This window comes from Dermacentor silvarum, chromosome 4, assembly GCF_013339745.2.
Source record: "Dermacentor silvarum isolate Dsil-2018 chromosome 4, BIME_Dsil_1.4, whole genome shotgun sequence".
Lineage (NCBI taxonomy): Eukaryota > Metazoa > Arthropoda > Arachnida > Ixodida > Ixodidae > Dermacentor > Dermacentor silvarum.
The window spans coordinates 56,626,705-56,648,678 of record NC_051157.2 but is presented as its reverse complement, the minus strand read 5'-3'; the positions used below and the strand labels follow the sequence as shown (position 1 = coordinate 56,648,678).

Sequence of the window (21,974 nt, the reverse complement as noted above, 5' to 3'; positions counted from 1 at the left end):
CAGAAGAGACGAAGACTGGCCTGATTAGTACAATAGAAATGCCCATATTTCTTAATGTCCTTGTTCCGCTGATACTTTGCAATCTTTCCAATAACATTATGTTAACAATTGAGGTGGTATAAGTTACAAATGGAGTTTGCTAAGCCACCACATATCTTCTTTAAGGAAGTCATTTTCCGTAACTGCGGTCGCAGGTGCACCTTTCTTGTGCCTGTCTGCGTCTTCGTCAATCTGCGTTGTTCCCCTAGTACGATCACTAACGGAATGGAAACACTGGAATTGCAGGCAACATTGCCACGCGAATGGTCGCTCCAGGAAATTTGCGTGTATTCGCAAGCATCGTTCATGCTCAGAAAAACACTTTTATGTAGCACGTATTGAGCAACAGAAAGAAGTGTCGGGAATTTCTCATGTTGACCTACAATTCTCTCATTGATACTTTCCTATAATTATAGAAATTTCTATAATAAATGCTGTATTCAGTCACTTATTCTGTTGATATAGACTTTTCTGTCAAAAAGGTATGTTTACACATATGCGTGGGGATCTGTTTTGGGTGGGAATAAATACAAGGCTCACGAAACATTATGATCTATGGCGCCAGTGCTGACGCAACTAGAAGGAAGGCGACAGGTGTCACGGAGTTACATACGTATAGACACGCGACGAGACTGCGAGGACGATACTCCTGCGAGTGAGAGCCCCCGTCGATAAGGTACGAACGCGCACTTAGTTTTAGCGGCAGAGGAGAGCGGTTTAGAGCCGCGTTAAGGCTCCGTTCTCCCATCCTCCGCTAAGGAAGATGTTGCTCGCCGTCAAGGCTCGAGCTGCTTTCTCTACACTCTCATCAACAGAAGAAACCTTTGCTCTTCCAACAAGTGCTATCTAAATACTACGAGCTACACGAAGCACACATACGAATTCACGCATGACTGGGACACGACAAAGTAACTTAGATTAACTGCGTATCAAACAAACCTAGTTGATACGCAGTGATACCCCTACTAAGTATCCAATAAACTGAACCTTAAAAATATTTTTCTGGTTTAGCCCTGGATACAGAGTAAGCACTTTTTCTTCAAACCAGGACTTCATATTGAAACAGCATAGGTAGCGTAAAGCTGTATTGCACCCTCAGTTATTATTTATTACTTCTGGAATGACGATAAAGGCGCCGAGGATGTACGATATGTTCAATAAAAATTTTGTCACGGAGCTTGCTCGGCGATATTTATTCAGGCTGTTCAAAGGTTAGCCCATCCTACGTCAACCAGATAAGGTAATCAAAATGCAGTTATATTATCAGAATGTCTAGTACTTTTCCCAGCTGTTGCAACCTAGCCTCCAGCATTTAGCGATGGTAGGACTGCAAAGAATATGATCACCCTCCTATTTTCTCGAACTCTGTACGACCGCACTAGTTACGGCGGATAATAATTTGGCGCTACCTGTTGGTTCAAATATATATAGTGTCAGAATTTGCTTTTCTTAGCCGGGCATCCTTCTCAGTTTTTTTGTACGAGAAACACTTGTGAAAGTGTAGGAGACAGTTTTGCCGCTTATGTGTGTTCAAATTAAACTATGGATTTTTTGCGTTAGAACCATCGAAGTAATAACACCGTTGAAATATTATTGCGATAGTGCCCAATTTTGTTTGGCACTGATATAAAGACATATAAGAAATATAACATCTGCCAGAATTAGAAACGTAATTTTTTGCATTAAATATGAGCGCCGTCATCACAAAATGTGCTGTTTCATCGCGTATACTGTACGCATTCTGGACGCCGGCTTATACGACGTTGATGCGCATAATTACGGCTACTGCTAAGTTGTGTTAACCTAAAACTCCAGAGAGCTCCTAGCGCGTTCCTTCGTTGGGTGATTCAGAAGCAGCATAATTCACTGTGCCACACTGCAGTACGACAAAACACGAAAACAAAGAGCAACCCTGCATGCTATAACTCTTCTTCGGGCTGGTCTAAACACGTAGTTGGGCCTAATCTAATTAAGGCTACAGCGAAACCAGCTTTTTGCGATTCCGTTAATCTAAAACAGCAAGACCCACAAAGTGTTCCTTCTTTGAGATATTCACAAGCACCACAACTTTCCCTGCAATATTTCACACAGCGCCACCGCCGTCATCACACGCTCCGTAGTTCAGTACGCGTTACAAGTTTACGATACAAACTCAACTTGAAGCACTGCGCCATCACAATATACTGACAATACGCGCTGCACAACAGCCTCTCACAGTTTTGTGTCTGCGCTCGCGCACACCATCGAAAAGGGAAGGCATCGCATTCCTCACAAATGCGTCCTGCGCGTTCCAGAGCAGAGAAGGCTGCGAAAGGCGCGACGAAAGTCGGTGTTGAACACGGTGTAGATGACGGGGTTGAGTGCCGAGTTCACGTAGCCCAGCCAGGTGATGAAGTTGACGAGGCGGTCGGACTGGACGCATTCGTCGCAGAAGGCAGCCGTCACGTACATTATGAAGAATGGAAGCCAGCACAGCACGAACACTCCCATCACGATGCCCAGCACCCGAGCGGCTCGCCTCTCGCGGGAGAGCGAGATGCGCTGCCGCTCCTCCCAGCAGGTGAACACCTTGACGCTGGGCGGCCGGCCGTTCTGCTCCAGCGTAACGCTGGTGTCGGCGAGCGAAGGCCGGCTTTCCCTGGCCTGCCCGCGGTGCTGTGGAGGAGGTGTTTCCTCTGATGACGAAGGGTGGCGTTCTTGAAGAAGCGCAACCGACGGCTCGGCGCTTGCAGGACAGCGGGTAGCCGAGCTCGGTACCTTGGCGGCGGCGTTGGCCCGCTCCCGCAGCCTACGGCGTGTAGCCAGAAAGATCTTGAGGTACACGATGCTCATGATGAGCAGCGGGATGAAGAATGACCCACTGGCCGAGTACAGGACATAGCCGGTCTCCTGCGCAAACAGTGGCGTGAACTATTATTGAACTTTAAAATCCGTATGGGAGATTGATGCAGGTGTTCTGAAGCGGATAATTTTATCGTTTTGGGCATACAAATGTCCTGCTTATTTTGGTACATCCGGTGCGCATTAAAGTGGTCTTATTAAAGTGTTTCTATTCTCAGCGTCTTTTGAGCAAGGCAGCTCAAGAAGTTGAAAGACAGTCGCTATTTTTTCACTGTGTTAGCCGGTCACTCTTGAGCGAGATGAAAAAGAACAAACGTTTTCTTTGAACGAGACAGAATTATTAAAGTAGTTAGAAAATAAATTACCTACGTGCACTATACATTTACGAACTTATCAACTCTTTAAGTGATGCAGTAGCATGCATGAAGACTTCTGTGTTGGCCCAAAGCATCAATTGCACTGAACTCACAAACTTTTGTGCACGAACTTATTATGTCTCTTTAAAGAGACAACCCTCTGTAAACGTCTGACTCTTACCCAAACTCAAGTCGCGCATCGTAGTCTTTCACCAAGCATAGTCAATGTTATGACAATCGGTTCCAAGTACTTGCGATTCCAGTCAGCCGGGAACTGTACTCCATTTGCCTTATACTTTCGAATATTTAGCTTTACGTGCCTGCTAAAATGGCAATGAACATAACTTAAAACGTGAACACTTTGCACGTTTTTTATATTTTTAAACACGCATCAGATCCATGAACACACTTTAACGTTGTAACAATTTGGTTCCTTGCAAGCAAACACTCAAGAAATTGAATAAGATAAGAATGACAGCTACAATGAACATGCTTGACTTCAGTGTCTGGGAACCATATACGTCATGAAAACTAGCCGCCACAAACCTGCGTGAGTCGGCAAGGTGTTGTCTCGTCGAATTGCTCGGGCCAGTCGTTCCAGCCGATCAAAGGCGGCACCGAGATGAGGGCGCTGATGACCCATACCAGAAAGATGGAGAGTAGCACCCGTCGTAGCGTGCGCTTCTGTGCGTAGTTGATGGGGTCGTGTATGGCCCAGTACCGGTCCAACGCTATGGCGCACAAGTTTAGGATGGACGCCGTGCAACAGAGGACATCGCAGGTGAGCCACAACTCGCAGAAATGCAGGCCGAAGACCCAGCGGCCCATTATCGAGTACGCCACGTTGAAAGGCATGACGAGAAGCGCAACTGCAATGTCAGCCAAGGCCAGAGAGACGAGGAATACGTTTTGTACGGTGCGCAGCGGCTTGTGGTTGAAGACGGAGCAAATGACCAGCACGTTGCCGACCACGGTGAAGACGGTGATGAAGCTTAGCGAGAGAGCGGTGGCTATGGCTTCCTGCACGGACATTGCGATTCCTCCTGGAAAGGCTTCCACCACATCGGTGACTTGAAATGATGACGTATTAGCTGCATCAGCAACAGTTGTCGCGCTGGGCAAGGGCGCCGAAGTCCAGAGGACTCCGTCATCCTCGTCCATGGTTCTTGTGTTCGGTCTCACCATCGTGTTTTGAGATCAAGGAGGAATGCTATCCGATGAACTCGGCTTGACAGACGAGAACATTGCGGTGAACGAGCGCATGCCTCAGTGACACAGGTCTTCAAACCGCGTGATCATAGTCGAACGTCCCCTAATAGGTGTCTGCAGGAGGTCCAAGAGCGCCAATGTATTGCTGCAGCAACCTGCACAAAGCGTAAAAAAGCATGATCTTTAAGGCATTCACTGTGGAGTGTTGAATGGTGCTGAACGGTGATGTAAAAATACGTTAATTATAGATACTATAGCTGTCTTTGCTGTCACTCGTTTTTCTGCTTCCTTTATAAGAAGATGCATTGATTTTCGGATGCTCGTTTGAGCTGAGTGCATGACCTCGAAACCGTCTTGATGCCTTTTTCAAGGTGAAATTAAAAATAAAAGCGATTAATAATTTGATTGATTGATTGATTGATCTCCCCTTGAATAAATTTTATACATCAGTTTTCTTTTAGCGTGTTTTCGATTTTGTTGAGATAGGTAAATGGAGCTACTCGGATAGCTTCTGGTAATTCCAGCGCCCTTTTAAAAGGTAATGTGCTTTTCACCACACTTGTGCTGTCTTGCCGCCCTATTGCGTTAAGGGAATACTAGTAATGTCCACACCACATAACCCCCGCCCCCATACGACGGCTCCCTCGTGGTAATGAGTACCAATCTGACTTCCCTTTACTGGGAACTAAAAGTAAATGTAGCTACACATGTGCGCTCGTTTCAAGTTTTTTTCTTGCTGGAGTAAGGCACTTCAGAAATTAATACGCAACAATGTCCACGGGAAAATATCGTTCATTTTGTCATGTTTTGCATAGTATGCTAGATGGCGGGGCGCCGCTATTGCAACAGCATTTTACGCCTTATTTATGGCTGTCCTTTTGGCGAACTGCATTGTCGCTGCCCGCCATCAGACTTGCAGAACTCGCACCAGACGAGCTTATAATAACGCAAGAAGCAGAGTTCGTTATAGTTAGATGAACTGGAGTATCCAAGGCGAGGACACTAAAGAAGCAACTCCAAAGCATTCGTTGGTACCAGATTGCTTAACAGGACAATTATACGAGAAAGCAGGCGCTGAAATCGATGTGTAGTAAAATATTCTGCTTGTTCCTGAAACCACCTACACATTTCGGTTTGGCAGGCTCGGTATACGTCATCAAACGTAATTGCTAATTAAAATTCTAGATAAAATATATCAACTAACGCAATAATATAATCTAATAACGCTAAGCTTTGAGTTTTCCATGTAGCAGTTCCACGATAATTACGGTGACATGAGCTCTAGTATGATTGAATTGTTATCTCCAGGAAATGCAACCTCTTTGGCAAGCGTCCACCCAAATTGGGTGACATGTACGAGACACGGTATTAACGAGACACTGGATGTGATCTTCAAAGCGATATGAAGATGCTGGTATCGCCTTCACTTTTGCTGCACCGAACTGTGTTTGTAGCTTTAGTTCGTCGGAGGTCTTGCCCCTTGCTTCAACCGGTCTCTAGTGTTCCATCGAGCTTATACGTGTGTTTGTAACAATCAGTGGGTACAGTCTATAGGCGTACCTATTAAGGATATTGTGCGCACTTTTTCGTATTCATTCACAAAATACATCTTTATAGACTTCCATAACAGCACTCATCCGAAAAATGAATGAAATCTGTCAGCATTATGCCTAAGTGTTCTTGTATTTGACTATACTTCTGGAGCCTGCGAAATAACCGTTTACGCAACCTTAATAATGTCGAAGCCTAGATGAGCGGTCGATACTCATGCAGAAAAATAAAATATTTAATAAAACCACCGTCCGCTTCGGTACCGACGTGCACTCGCTCACCATTACTGTGCACCTCGGCAGCAATATACTGTAAGAACCACTTATTTTGCGCTGTTTATTAACAAAAGAAAAAAAAGACTATTTCTTCTCACGCTTAAGTGGTCGGAAACCTCCGGAAGAAGAAATACTGTCCGTGTTAGATTTCCATTGCGCTAGTGGAATTACATGGTTAAGATCATGGGAACATACCTACCCCGTATATGTTCACATCCTCAGTTAAACACCTGCGCTGAAGAAACCTTAATTTCCTTGAACCAGCTCTATGAAAAAATTGCGTTTCATGACTGCGCTTTAGACGGTAGCATCTACTGAGAAAAATGCAAGTTGACTGCATTTTGGATGTTCTTTTATCAAAATTCGCATTTATGCTGGAGACAGTGAGGCTGCAATTCTTTTTTTTTTATTTTACTACCAACAACTAATATATGAGCTGTGGTTTACACGCTGTTCATAATGGGTTCCTTTTTTGCCGCCGGATATATGAACATAATTGAGACAGTTACGTGTGTTATTGTTAGCAGAGAACATGGAGAAATTGGGCTCTGTACTAATATTGATATTGTCGCCTACAGCTTCGTCATAGTAATTGCCTTGAGGCAATTGCTATGAAAAAAGCGCTGATAACTCTACAGCCTCCGTCGTTATGATTAGATGACTCACTTTATTATACTGCAGAAGCTGAAAACTTTCAACACAAAGCGCCATATTTAGCGTTAGAGCTAGTGATGTGGCTGGTATTTTGTGCTCTAAAGATAATTATGTGTTATGCGGTATTGAGATATCACTCAATGCTAGATTTGATACCTCCAAATGTCTGAGAATAACAGCGTATTATATGATCCGTTTCTATCTATTTGCCTGAGGAAAACACTTGTTAGGTGGTAAACGTTCATATTTCATTAAACTACGCTATATAGTTTAGTATAATGCGCTTCTACGTTCTCGTCGGATCAGATGCTAAAGCCAGTTTACGGAAGTGCGTGTTTAATTACCTACGCAAGCAAAGTTATCTCTGATATATTTCTTCTTTAAATAAAGAACTTAATTCATGCTTGGCACTAACCGTATTTGCGATGTAACGCGCATTACTTCACACGCTACCTTATTTCCATATCTATAGATTGGCACAGCCTGTGCTCCAGATTACGTAACTCTTCATCTATCCGCAAAATTCCATTACATTCCAATGGAGCCGAAAGAACAACCTGGAAAGCGTTGAGAATTACAAAAAAATGAAACGGCTGAAATATGCGCAAGCACATCGAAATACTTGACATCCCACTAATCTACGGCGCTTCGGGCCGTGCTCAAAATTAGGATAAGATATACTTTGCCTTTAATTTTCTTGTCTACTAACCAACTTTGATTCGCCAAAGAAATTACCGTAAACAATCTTGAAAGAAAGGTCACCATGTAGAGTAAACAATGAGTTGGTTTTGCTCTCCAGTGCCCATTTATCTAAACGTGGTAGCCGCCAACCTATTCTTCACAGAGATCTCAATCTATTGGCACTCGCCTGGGCACGCAAATTCATCGGTGCCGCTTGCTCAGAGGTTTTCCGGTACGGTAAACAAATCAACTTCTTTTGCCTTGCATGCAAAAGAATTGCTAATTCACCCCAACATTCAGACTTAGCTGGCACGAATTCAGTCGTTACAACACATTCTGTATATTTCTGATTTATACTGCATGAATAAGCTATTCATCAAACTCCGGTGCTTTGTGCACCTTACAACAATCCCATGTCGTCCCGAAGTAATTGTATGCCTCGTGAAACTGGATATTAGGCGGCGTTTCCTTTTTTTTTATTATCAAGGCATTGCGAAGCTGCTGCAGCCACAGCTCAATTTAAAAAGGAGGTGCAAGGGGAAGAAATGCACACATATATCGGAAAAGGCACTACAGAAATGTTGTGTATACGGAGGGAACCGACGTTGAATCTTTGAATCATGTCCAGTAACATTGAAGAAAAAGCCTCATGATCGATGCCTGGGAGCGCTGTTGGCAGAGAATGATTAATGACTCCAGAGACTGAAATACTGCTACGCTTTCACTGAGTCTACTTGCTAAAGTTATTTATTCTTATTGTTATCCTTTGATTTGAAAACTTATATGCATTTGTGAGGATCAATAAAACGTGCATTTTAACTCAACTATTTAATCAGAGAGCAGAGATTTGTGAGGAAATCTGAAACTTATATTTCGCGCAATGTTTCAATCGATGTATTTATAATGCCGTATCACAGAACGAAACTCAAGGTAATAATACATGAAAGCAAGAAAAAAAATGCTGATCGCACGCCGTTGCAAGAATCAATGTTCCAAAGTTCCTTTAAATTATTAATCTGCATATGTCTCTTAATACGTTAACCTTGCAGTGTTAGCGTGTGCGCCAACGCCGTGTTCTAACGATTGTTAGGTATGCAGGATGAGATGATAATACAATTTTTTACAGGTTCATTGTTGTGACCACTGCTATGGCTAGATAATGCGACGTTTTTTTCGCAAATTGGGGAATCTGTAAGCTCTTCAGGGGCAATAAAAGCGATCGAGTAGACTCTTAATCTCGTTCTACAATCTAAGCGGATTTTTTTTCAAGAAATCTTCAATTTACTAAGTGAAAGCTATGCGGAACGAATGTCTTAGAGTGTTGGCCTTTTCTTCGATCGAGCTTCTAGCCTCTGTTACAGCGTAACACTCTTAATTTTGCTTCACGTAAGTTGCACCTACTAATTAATGAAACGTCTTACTCTCATTCTGCGTAGGTTCCACCGACTCGGCGGAACACATTTGCTAAAACGTTCCACTGACTTACACGAACTTATGTAGAGCGAAATAAACATTGTATAAACAGTGTATATTATCGAACTTGGTCTATTTGGAGCCACGAAAATATTAAAAAAATTGCAGTGCTCAGTGAAAAACAGTAAGAAAAGGTAATAGAAAGGAATAGGGCTGGAGGAATGCTGGTCTCCTCAGTAAGCATTGCAATTTTTTAAAATAATCTTAGACTGCGTCTGCTAAACACATATATCTTCAGAATTTCGAGTTTCGGTTATATTGTGCGGACTGCTGCATAATGCATCAACTCGCTGCCTGTGGTATAGGAACGCTGTGTCGCCTGAGGGCGAAGGCATCACTCGCCAGAAACTGAGCTAATCACGGAGATAAATGAAAACTGGCCGAACCTGAAGGTAGTTCACTGGGGAATAAAGGTGATGTGAATAGGCAGATACCCCAATGTGCAGAAGAAAAAAAAGTATGTTTAAATGAAACTACGTAATTCATCCACATATTTTCAACAGACTTCTATCAAGAACAAAAACCTTGTTCGAACATTTAAGGGAGACCTGAAGCAATTATTGACCATGTCGTTACAACTTCCATGAATTCCAGGCCCATTTAATGACCTGCGCAGCCTCGGGAAGAAGAAGAACAGAGGTCACAGTTTTCTGCACTGATGGTTTCAGGAAGACGTTCTCGTTTCTTGATCGGCAACAGTTGATTAAATTTTAGCTCAGATCCCGGTGTCGATGGCGACGCGGAACAATATCCCCGCCGGGCAACTTCTCAACTCGGCCAGCGTGAGCCCGAAAGGCACCGCCATGTCGCGAGAAAGTTCGTTGCATTGAAAGTTGGCTCTTATCATGTTCGTACAACTCTGTTTCTTGCGTAGGTTCCACGGTAACACCCGCCAGGGATATTAAATGTCTTCGTTTAATTGAAGTCGAGTTTGAGAAATATAACTTTTAGTTTGTAGTTAGGACAGTAGATATGGGGCGGCGGTTGTATTCCGGTATATACGCACGTTTAAAGTTATTGTCTTCGCATTTCTTGCCCTCAATTGTACGTGCAGACGATAAGCTGATGGCTGGATGGAAGCTATTTGCTGTAGCATTGTAAGTACCCCGAAAAGCGTGTACGAGAAAATAGGTCATTGGGAATTTTCCTATATATTAGTAATACAATAATTATTGTCTCACATACCACTCTCACTGCTCTGCCGCTTCACTGGATTACCGGCGCACAGTAAACAACAGGTCAGATACTTCGAATGTACAATCTCTGCTCCTGCAAGTCATCACATGCAAGCTGTTGAATTATTGGGTGTTCTTTTTTCTCTTAGCCCACATGTCTTACAGGACCTACTAATTAAGTATTGAATGAATGTGTGATAAATGTGTGATTTGGGGTCTTCCTTAAAAATTTAAAAGTAGTATAATTCAGAGGGCAAGGAAGAAAAAGTACGCGGGGGGGGGGGGGGGGTTACATACAACGTTCTTTTTTAATCTATTCATATGTTATATAAAATGCAATGAAAGTATTGATTCTGGTCTTCTTGCGGGGAATTTCCTAGGCATGGCGGATATGCTTTCCTGCTAATAACGTGAGTTTGATAAGACCAATTAACCATTTTTCTAATTGCCGCCTTGGGACAGTTACTTATATGGCATATTTGAAGGCAGTCACATTCTCATGCAGCCAATTTTTTTAAAGTTTGCAAATAGCCTGCAATTCAATATATACATAGTCAAATTTCATGGCTCAATCGAGGCAATATCAAAACCGAGCGTACTCCACTGTACCGTCAGTCGGAAATGCCCCGTGAGAAAGCTTGCGATGAAGTCTGAACGATAGCATGTCGCAGCAAATACTGATATATACAGGCTGTTTCAGCGAACACTTTCAAAATTTATTTAAGGTTGCCTGTGGCAGATAGCCCAATTCTAGTTAATGAGCTGGTCTAGTGGAAGAGGCGGACATTACTTCCACAGAAAATTGAAATGCATAATCGAAAAATAACAGAAATTCACTTATTAAGTTTCTAACTAATTACCTGATGGCCCATATTGCAATTTACACATTGTAGCCGTGGAGTTCACAAGGCGGATGCACTTAGAATTAATTCTCAGGATGACACCAGTTTCGAGATATTAATTCCCGAACTTTGCGGAGGAATGCATTGGCGTTCCAGTTAATTTTGTGCTTCAATGCATAAAGCGACGTTTTGGTAAGAACCTAACTGGAACGCCAATGCATTTCTCCGCAAAGTTCGGGAATTAATATCTCGAAACTGGTGTCATCCCGAGAATTCGTTCCAAGTTGATCCGCCTTGCGAACTCCACGGCTACAATTTGTAAATTGCAATATGGGCCATCAGGAAATCAGTTAAAAACTTATTTAGTGAATTTCTGTGAATTATTCGATTATACATTTCAATTTCTTGTGCATGTAATGTCCGCCTCTTCGAGTAGACCAGCTCATGAACTAGAATTGTGCTATCTGCCACAGGCAACCTTTAAGAATTTCGGAAAGTGTTCGCTGAAACACCCTGTATACCGCACTTCGTGGAAGAGGCTTGCTAGACAAAACGCGCCGTATCTTTACCTGCCCAGACTGGCCGTGACGTTCAGTTTCAAACTTCGTCAAGGGGCGTTTCCGTCTGATGTGATAGCGGGGCAGCCTTTCCTGCGTTCCCGGAGCACTTGGCTTCATTATTTCTTGGATTGAGCGTTCGAATTCGCTGATTAATATCGCGAACTGGGTGTGGTTTCCAAGATGTTTTTGTGGGGGTGAATTGAAGTGTTACTGCCTATAAATATGTCATATAAACAACTGTATGGTGCTCTTTGACTAGACCTGGCCCTTGCGCCATTACCACCCCATATCATCATCATCCACAACTGCCCCAGCACTCTAATAAAAAAAGTTAACCGAAATTTTCGTTAATTAGGCTTCTGAAACTCGTGTTAATAGTGGCAAAGTACGTCCACCTCACCTAAGAACTAATTGGTAAAAGCGCCCCGTTCGCTGCTTTGCTAGTATATTTATACTAAAATGGTATAGTAAAAAAAAAAAGGAAAGAAATGCATCCTGTAGGTACATCTAAGGTTCCACTAAAGCTCCTGTGCTTGGACACTCACACAGGAATGTATGCATCGCCATATAGAAATTCATCGTTGAATCAAACCGGTTCCATTGTTAATCATATTATTCCATTAATCATTAGGGGCGCTATAACGTAAAATGATTCCAAACTATTTTGATTCCAATTTCTGCAATCAGCCTCCACGATTGGTGAAAACGTTTTCCGGCCACTCCCAACTTCGCCTGTCTGTCACGCGACGTCACAAAAACCGTGATAGCTCCCCATCTGATATAACGTGTACACACTGATTATGCATAATTAAATGGCGCAAATAAAAAGTAATCATTCCCGATTCGACGCCTTTTCACTAACAGCCCTGTGTTATTGGTCCAATGGTTACTCGCTACGCCCACTTCGCCTGTCTGTCACGCGACGTCACAAAACAGCGAAAACTCACTACGTCAAACTGACGTGTACGCGAAAAAACTGCATTAATATGCCTAACAAAACTGAAAAATTTTCCGTATAGCCACAGACTACCCCGTTCCGAAAGGATTAGAAGATGGCTGCCCGCCGATCGCTCAGGCCCTCTCTACTCGCACCTGCCGGTGAGCATGTATTTATTTGCGCATGATAAACGTTTTGCGTGGCAGTAAACCGTCATCGAGCCCTTTCGGCATGCATACGACATCGCTCTGCCAACACTTCCATGCTGAGGATCCCTTTCAGCTGCATTCTTATCCTTCCGTTGCACGCCGCCATGATTTTCGACCAGCCACCTTGCGCAAGCTAAGTAAGGCGAAGCGGACCAATTGGAAAAGCCGGCACCAGCCTCTTCATGCGGTTGTCTAGTTTCACTGTGCTGGCTCGGCCCCATCGAAACCCTCTCCACTAGAGCGTGCTCCTCGCCTCTTTTCAGCCAATTAGATAAGAAAAACCGCTGAGTGTAGACAATGTTATTGGTTTTGAAAGCGAACAAAGGTGACCTAGTATAAACGAGGAAAGTCTTTGATTGGGTTGTTCAGACAACGCTGCGGGTCACCGCCCAATGCTTGCGTTGGTGGTTACGTAAATTTGACGTCAGGAGTTTGGAATCAAAACAGTTTGGAATGATTTTACGTTATAGCGCCCATGCTTACTGCCTCTTGTAGTAGTATGCCTACTTTTTATATATATTTATTGTTCACTAAATCGTATTAGAATTTATTCGCTTTAGTACATTTACCAAAATTAAACATTTGCAAAATTTATTCACTTAGCACGTATGTAAAATCTGCCCGACTGTTGGCCGATCCCCGTGAGAGGGTATGCGCCAGAGATGATAAGGTCGTCATCATCATCATCGTTACATTAAATCGACGTCTTCAATATCACGAAGTATGGCATAATTTTCCCGTCAATTCTACTGTATACAGTATCTCCAGCTTACCACATGCAAGTAAATGCGGCTACACAAAAAGGTTCTTCAATGTCAGGATTCTGACAGCGTTGCACATGCTGCCGCGGTATTTTATCTCTCGACCATGGCAATCCCACTGTCCTGTTCATCGTAAAGACAACAACATTTAGAAGTAAACATGACAATAAAAATACGGAAGACCCGCTAACCTTGCCGCTTCCTTGTGTTGCCCTTACAGTAGAAGCCGTGCCTCCCGACACTCCGGCGTCCGTATATTTCCTTTCTCACCGAGACAAAGCAATTTCACGTTACCAGAAAGACGGTGCCGATATTCGCTCTTTCCGTCTACAAGGCAGCGAAATTTCATTTTCTCTGAAAACCCCACTGTAGCGTGAAAATGCCTTCAGGATGTAGCGAAAGTGAAGGAACTCGCCAAGAACGGGGTAAATAGGGGTGATCAAAAAAAAAAAAAGAAAGAAATGGTCCGAAGATTCGATCAGCAGAAATTAAAACGCCATTCACCTAGCTTCTTTGTTCTGTGAACAACAGTCTGGTCAGCTTTTTTCTTTCGCATTTTGGCTTTGGGAAAGATACAGACTTTATTATTTATTCGCGCGACTTCTGTTTTGAGATTTAATTGGAATTTTATAGGGTTCAAGTGCACCAGAAAGCTTACATTCATTGCGTGTTACGTGCTCTATGGGTTAGCGTGTTGGTCGAATCGAGAAAGTTTTCGTACCGACAGGAGCCGTGGCAAATGGACACTTTTATTGAACTTTCGCTCGGGCAATCTGCACTTTCGCGATGCAATCTTGCTGCAGAGCGAACCGGTAATAGTTTAGCCAATGCATATTTGCGCACGTATAAGGTGTTTTCTAGTAGGGGCGGATTCATTTATTATCACATGACTCTGGTGTTACGTATGTATATTTCAAGTTATCTAATGTTAATTAAACATGTTACATCCCTTTTATTTCGGTTATTGCCAGTTATTATTGTGACACTGGCCTAAACACAACACTGCGTATAATGTGCTTACTCGTGCACGGGCAGCCTTCGGGAAAAGCAATAACGGTAGGGTTAACACGACAGAATCAGGAAAGCTGACTGACAAACGCTACAAGAAAACCTTGGTCCTGTCAAACGAAGTGTTAATGCTCCTCCTATGTCACCAACAGTGAGAGCGCTATGTTAACCTTTTGAAGTAGTAGCTGCAGCAGCAGCTTATTGGCTATGGCGTCACGCTGCTGAACATGAGGTTGTGGGTTGATAACAGCCACGTGCCCACACAAATGCAAACATGATCATGTAGTTATATTTCGGTACACGTTAGAAAACCCTGGCTGCTCAAAATTAGTCCTGAGTACGCTATTACGGAGCGCCTCATTGTAAGATCGTGGTTTTGTCCCGTAAAACCCCAAAATTCATTTCTTAACCGACTAGCCTTTGGAACAAGTTCGGTGGATACATGCTTGATAAAAATGTGATTGAGTGATGTAGCTGAAGCGACTCTAACTCGCCATAAAGCTGGCGCCAAGCAACACTTCGTTTCAGCATAGCCGTTATTTGCAAACAACAGTGGACGGAGCGGCGTGGTATGTAGCTCATTTTGCGTCTCGTAAGCTTTTGTGTCAGCCCTTTAGCACAGGCTCATGAGTAGCTTGCTTCATGCGCTAGCGCGTAATATTTCTCAGAACTCTTTTAAGGTCATATTCTATGATCTCTCCTCCTGATAACCTGGATCCATCTTCCCACTTTCTTTGCGACCTAACCCGGAAGGTCGCAAAGAAGGTGCGAAGGCTCTCCTGCTGAGCACGTGGTCACAGGTTGATTTCCCGACCGTTAGAGAAAAAATGAGAAATAAAAGGCAGAGAGTTTAATGAGGTCAACTGTTCGGTGATGTAGAAAGGTTAGAAAAGATGAACACAAATTAGAAAATGTTTTTTTAATCTGCCCTCACAAACATATTTAAGGCGTTTCACAACGATCACACGATTACACTTTTTGATCGACCGTAATCAAACTGTGAACCCGAGCGCGTCGCACATGAAGGGGCTGGCTGCGACTGTCCGTATACTTAAATTTCTCGGCACAAAGTTCAATGCTATATCATTGGCCATTTGTAGGCAGCCTGCCAGTGCTGGGTAACACCAGTAAAACGAGCCTCCTCACAGTCCACGACGTAAAAACCCAGGCTCTATGTGGCGCTGCCTCAACCTTCCTAAATGCGAATTCCTGGCCAAGGTCGGGGATGCGCACTGGGATGCGCACTTAAACCTTCCACTGGAGGCTAATTGCAAAACAGTGTGCCCGTCTACCGTCGACCAACCACGCTGCCAAAATGAAAGATTATATTTTCCGACAACACTTGGCTTGAATTGACAATTTTGTCTGCTATTAAAGGCCTTACACTGATTACTAGAGCATTTCTCAAGTGATTTTCTTTGTCTCGGTGCTGGGGCGCATTCTGTAAAATTTTCTAGACATGTGTACCTTTTTTGTGTGTGTAGGATAAGGGTGCTTTCCTCTGGCATATATATATATAGATCTTCTTGTGTATGTAGCAAACTCCAAGTTGAAAAAGAGTGTTTGTGCCGTCAATTTCTTCCTTAGTCCGAGTTTCAGCGTGTACTGATCAATATGAACGGGCTACAACTTGCCAGCACTTGCCAAAACCACTCGTGCTTCGAGTTTTCGATGCGCGTTAAAGAAGCCGGGGGTCTCAAAATCAATGCGGAGCCCTCCAGTAAGGCTGCTTTGGCACTTTTCTTGCTTTGGAGCTTTAAAAATCAATAATTCAATGAACTTCGTAACTTCCGGTCTACCAGGGTGCAAAAAAAAAAAATTATGTCATCTCTGACTTTTCTGCGCGGACAGGCAAACACGAAATTTTCTGACCAAAGCTCTCTCTTTGTTTGCATATTATAAAAAAATTCTACATTTCGGCTACAGATTGTTACATGTTTTTTTCAGAGATTTCTTATGGTTCTTCTATTCAAGTTATTAGTTCTAGTGTTCTTTTTTACAATTTGTCATTATTATGTATGTACACTATGACATCTAAAGCTTCATAGAAAAAAGAGCGTATATTTCATCTAGTTCTGGAAAAAAATTCTCATTTTTATTATAAATTCACCGCCGAAAGTGAAGCACCGGTTTCATCAGTAAAGTAAAATAAGATTTAAAAAAAAAACAGTCGTTTGCTCAGATGCTCGCTTTCGTCTCAATGGTATTGTGCATTTAGAGACGCAAATAGTTAAAAGCCTGCTCCGGTAAGAACATATATTAAATAGACCAAGAATTAAAGGGAGGAATGAGCAAAACATATTCATTACGCCATGGTTCAGGCGTGCAACTTTCTTCTCGTTCTCAAATGGACGCAACAACGAACGGGCCGGGTTCACTAATATTATGTCCAACTTCACAATTGGCTATCAGCTGCTCCGTAGGCGAACAGTTTTGGTGTAAGAACCTTTGCGTACACAGGCCCAGAGACAGAGCTATAGCGAGAGACAGTGTAATGGCATTTGAAGAGGCTACCACGACAAGCTTGGCACACAACTCCAACTCAGATGTGGAGCGATGAAAGAAAGGGAGTGAGGGAAAAAAAACCGGGCACGCTCAGATACAAACAGATGCATGCGAGCCACATGAACAGTCGCACGCAAGTTATGTATAGAGTCTAGTCGAGGCATGTGTCCCACAGGAATACTATAGCCGTATTAGTAGGTCGCAATTCGAAGCCACTACTCAGCCACGGTCCAACAGCCCTCTGCAGCTCAAGTCGCGTGTGGTGTCACAAGTTTAATTAGAGAGCGATGCTCATGTCAGGGGGTTGTGTACCATTTGCAAATAGAAATTAGGTGCATTGTCTACGTCCTCGTCAACACCGCAGATGCGAAACACTTGCGAGCTGGCCAAATTAATTTTAATTAAACAGCGTCTGGTGTGAGCGACATTCGAGCGAAACGATCAATGTTTCATGTCTTGCTGCGGTGCACGTTAGCATTTGTGCTGTAAACTCTGAAATAATGCGGGAGCAAACACAACTTATACGGAAGGAATTAGAATTTGGCTGAGCAGTTTGGCGTTAATCTTTGAACTTGGCTATATGACGCGAAAATATGATTGATTGATCACTGCATTGCCTGAGTGCTGCAAAGAACGGTGATATACAAAGAAGTTCTAAGTGAAGGTTGTAGGCTGAATGTCGCAACCTGTGTTTTATTCAAGTGCTTAAAACTGTTCTTTTTTTCAACGAGGAATTTTTGAACGTGCTTTTCGTAGCCTTAAAACACAGCGTGTTTTTATTTTCTTCATTATAGTGTAACGATTTCCTCGTCTAACCGAGTCTCTAAGCCTAAGTGACCCACTTTGGGTGAGCGCTTACATTTTGGTGTCATTTCTTTTACAATGAAATGAGGCCCATGTGAGCTTTATATTTTTGCATAGTAAAGGCGCCAATTCTGCTGAAAGCTTCCAGGAGATGCTCTTCATCCGAACCGCGTGAACACCCCTTATGGCATCTATGAGCCTCAGAACGCTATTGGCAACGTGCCACGACTTCTATATGTTGGCCTTTGAAATGGACTAGGGCGCCTGCCTTTTCCTGAACAAGGTGCCCTCTAAGCACACCGCTTTGCATTTCTCTTCTGTTCATGCTATTTAGATCCCACAACAAATTAGGTGATGCCGCCTTAATGCTTCTGGCGACTATGGTCATACCTTTAGGCTGAGTGTAATATTACAATGACGTGCATGCTGAGAGCTGCAGAATTATCCGCACCACGATCAACTTATTGCAACTTCTGTATTGGCGTAGAACGGATATTATTCATCACTAATGTTCATATGTAACATGGGTGCAAAACGATATGCTCAAAATTGAACGCAACTCTATAGAATGCACAATATCATCCACAGGAAAGTGAAGACAAACTCCTTTAGCTTTACTGTTGACAAGTATAAATATACGAATATATACAAACATTTGTGAGACCATATTGCTTAAATTTCTTTTTGTGTGTAAAAATTGCCGCAGCTATAATTTTATCACGCTGATGTTGTAATCTACCAAAATTGGTTTTACAAATTTTTGGCCGCTTTGGAAAGTTGAAAATATTTTCGCTTGAATGATATCAGGAAAAAATTAAGCTGTCTATATAGCAACTGAATCAGGTTGTTGCCTTTAGAATAAATATGTAGCATCCTAGATCAAGGCGCACGCACTCTACCGTCGCAGTCTGTATCACCTCAAGTTGGTGTTTCGTGTTAGACCTGAGTAAAACAAAAAGGAAAAGAAAGAGAAATGACGAAAAAAAACCCGATCCTGGATTTAGGTGTCTGTTAGTGGCATTCGCACCTCGGCGTTGCTGTACCCTGGGGCGCTATATCGAAAATGATTCCAAGCTGTTTTGATTCAAAACTCCTGACGTCAAATTTACGTAACCACCGACGCAAGCATCGGCCGGTGACCCGCAGCGTTGTCGGAACAACCCAATCAAATACTCTCCTCGTTTATAGGAGGTCACCTTTGTTCGCTTTCAAAACCAATAGCATTGTCTACACTCAGCGTTTTTTCTTATATAATTGGCTGACAAAAGGCGAGGAGCACGCTCTAGTGGAGAGGGTTTCGATGGGGCCGAGTCTGCACAGTGAAAATAAATAACCGCATGAAGAGTGTGGTGCCGGCTTCTCCGATTGGTCCGCTTCGCCTTACTTAGCTTGCGGTGGCTGGTCGAAAATCACGGCGGCGTGCAACGGAAGGATAAGAATGCCGATAAAACGGATCCTCAGCAAGGAAGAGTTGGCCGAGCGTTGTCGTATGCATGCCGAAAGGGCTCGAAAACGTTTTACTGCCACGCAAAAAGGTTTATCACGCGCAAATAAATACATCCTCACCGGCAGTAGCGAGTAGCGAGGGCCTGAGCGATCGGCGCGCCACCATCGTCTATTCCTCTAGGAACGGGGCAGTCCGTGGCTATTCAGAAAAATTTTCAGTTTCGTTCGGCATATTAATGCATTTTTTTTTGCGTACACGTCACTTTGACGTGGTGAGTTTTTGCAGTTTTGTGAGTCGCGTGACAGACAGGCGAAGTGGGCGTAGCCAGAAAACATTGTACCAATAGCAGAGGGCTAATGGTGAAAACGCTTCGAATTAGGAATTATTATTTTTCTTTTGTGCAGTTTAATCATGCATAATCAGTGTGTACACGTTATGTGAGATGGGGAGCTATCGCGGTTTTCGGGACGTCGCGTGACCGACAGGCGAAGTTGGGAGTGGCCCGAAAATGTTTTGACCAATCGTGGAGGCTGACTGCAGAAATTGGAATCAAAACAGTTTGGAATCATTTTACGTTATATAGCGCCCCCGGTGTAAGGTAGGAAACCGAACTCGGTAGAGTGCGCGAACGGAACTGGCGGGAAACCGCCACGCACAGAAGAGCGGGTGAGGGAACGAAGGAGGACGAGGTAGGCGCGACGCATAGCCCCTAGCGGATGGCGCACGAAGCACGTTTTACGCGCCCCTCCGCCGCTGACGTGAGCGCATGTAACGAGCGCTGGCGCGCAGCGGGCTCGCGCGAGTGACCGACGGAGCAGGTGCGCGCGCCGGGAGTGGAGAAGCGAGAGAGGAGTTAGTGTCGTCATCGCTCCGCTGTTTTAGGCAGGCGTTCACTCTGTCAGGTGGTGTGTAGCTCTAATTAGCTTGTTTTTAATTAGTAATGAGCTGGTACCTCTGGTTTAAATGTGACGTCATTGATGACGTCACTTCTGGTCTTGGAGTTTTCCGGGAACCTGTACTGATGCGGTGGGTATCCAAAGTGTACGATTGTGTTTTTTATTGTACGGCAATTAGACTTTGCTTATTATTTATAATTGTTCCTGACACCTAATTAGCTCTTTACTGTACTAAATCTGTTCTCTAATGTAATATCTATCATCAACCATAAGTATAGAACCATCGATATCTACCTGTTTTTATTTTCTTATGATTTCTTTTTAATTTCGTCCCACCTCTGTGACAAACTGGAAGCCGGTCCTTAACCGGAAGTTGCTGCGCAAGAAAGAAGAGTGTCACTCGATGCTAGTACCACTAACAAATCATCTAGCAAGCTACGGAATTCTCTAAACTGTGCCGTTCCTTATCTCGTTCAGAGGTTTATCGTATGGCATATTGCAATTAAGCCTCTGATTGGTGCCAACTGCTCGGAACAACTTGTCACGAACATTGTGGTGTACACCATTTCATCCCCTACTCTAACACGTTGATTACCTTGCATTACAATTGACATTTAAAACTCTGAAAGGTTTGTTAAGAGCTTTGTCAAGTACCTCTGCTTCTGCTTTCTTTGGACTAGAATTTCCACTGCAAAGAACCTACTTTACGAAATCATGTCACTCCTACTTAGCCCAAAGCCATAGAGCGTCAATGGCGTAAGAGCAATAGCGCTAACGTCTACAGCCGTTATCCTGCTGTCCGTAATGAATCTTATGTTTTCTGGTTTCAGTAGGCGCCAATGAGATCATGAAAGACCCGGCATTGTGAACAAACGAACTTCCATCTGACAAGTAGTGCTCTCAGGTTTAAGAAACAAGCTGTTTTCGGCACGACGTTTGGTGCAAGCTCGAAGGCAATTACGGTTGCATAGGCGTCGCAAGATGCTGGCACAAGCGCTTCGATTACTAGCTAAACTAAGAAACGTGCATGTCTTGAGGAAAACCGCTGATATGATGTTGCTTGCCGGTATTGATATCGGGCTAGGTACGCTTGAAAGACGACAAGGGGCTATGATTTATGCCGACAAGGGTAGTTTCTACTAACTATCGCCACCAAGTTATTTCTTCGTGATTTAGAGATAGATAGAGAAAGAAAACATTTATTGTTAATGAGGTAGGGCGACTTCCTCGTAGGGTGGAGTGGAGCACTGCACGGGCTCGGGCTTACCCGAAAGCCCGGGCCTGGGCCGGGCTCGGGTTTTCTGGGGGCGTGCATGTAACGTGCAGCGAGTTATTCTCGGGCGTCTCAACTCTGAAAAACATTATTTTTCGGTCTCGGGCCGGGTTCGGGCCTTAGGTAAAGGAGTGGCGGGCCGGGCCGGGCGGGTAACGTAGACTATTTCCGGGCCCAGGCCGGGCCCGGGTCTCGCCATAAAAGTTTTTATCGGGCTCGGGAGGGCATCCCAACGTAAAAACGGGCCCGGGCTGGGCCCGGGCTGAGAAAATCGGCCCGTGCAGTGCTCTAGGGTGGAGCCCTTAGTTCAGGGCGCCATTGACTCGCTTAGAGATACTTTGGCTGGCAAGTTATTTGGGCCTACGCATTCAGTAGGAGTCACTGACCTAGAAAGGAGTACGTTTATCAAGGGCAGTTACTCACAGGGGACCGTGATCATGAGAAGCAAATTTACAGAAGAATAAAATTGGGTTGGAGT

The 21,974-nt window shown here is 43.7% G+C and overlaps 1 protein-coding gene across 1 annotated transcript; it reads right to left on the bottom strand.

Annotated features, from left to right (window-relative positions):
• Positions 1 to 399: 399 nt before the first annotated feature.
• LOC119448127 (probable G-protein coupled receptor No18) lies at positions 400 to 4,585 on the bottom strand. Its single transcript, XM_037711595.2, has 2 exons — positions 3,783 to 4,585; positions 400 to 2,928 (listed from the first exon to the last, which is right to left on the bottom strand). The coding sequence occupies exons 1-2, from the start codon at positions 4,419 to 4,421 to the stop codon at positions 2,308 to 2,310; spliced, it is 1,260 nt and encodes a 419-aa protein (XP_037567523.1). The 5' UTR covers positions 4,422 to 4,585; the 3' UTR covers positions 400 to 2,307.
• Positions 4,586 to 21,974: the final 17,389 nt, after the last annotated feature.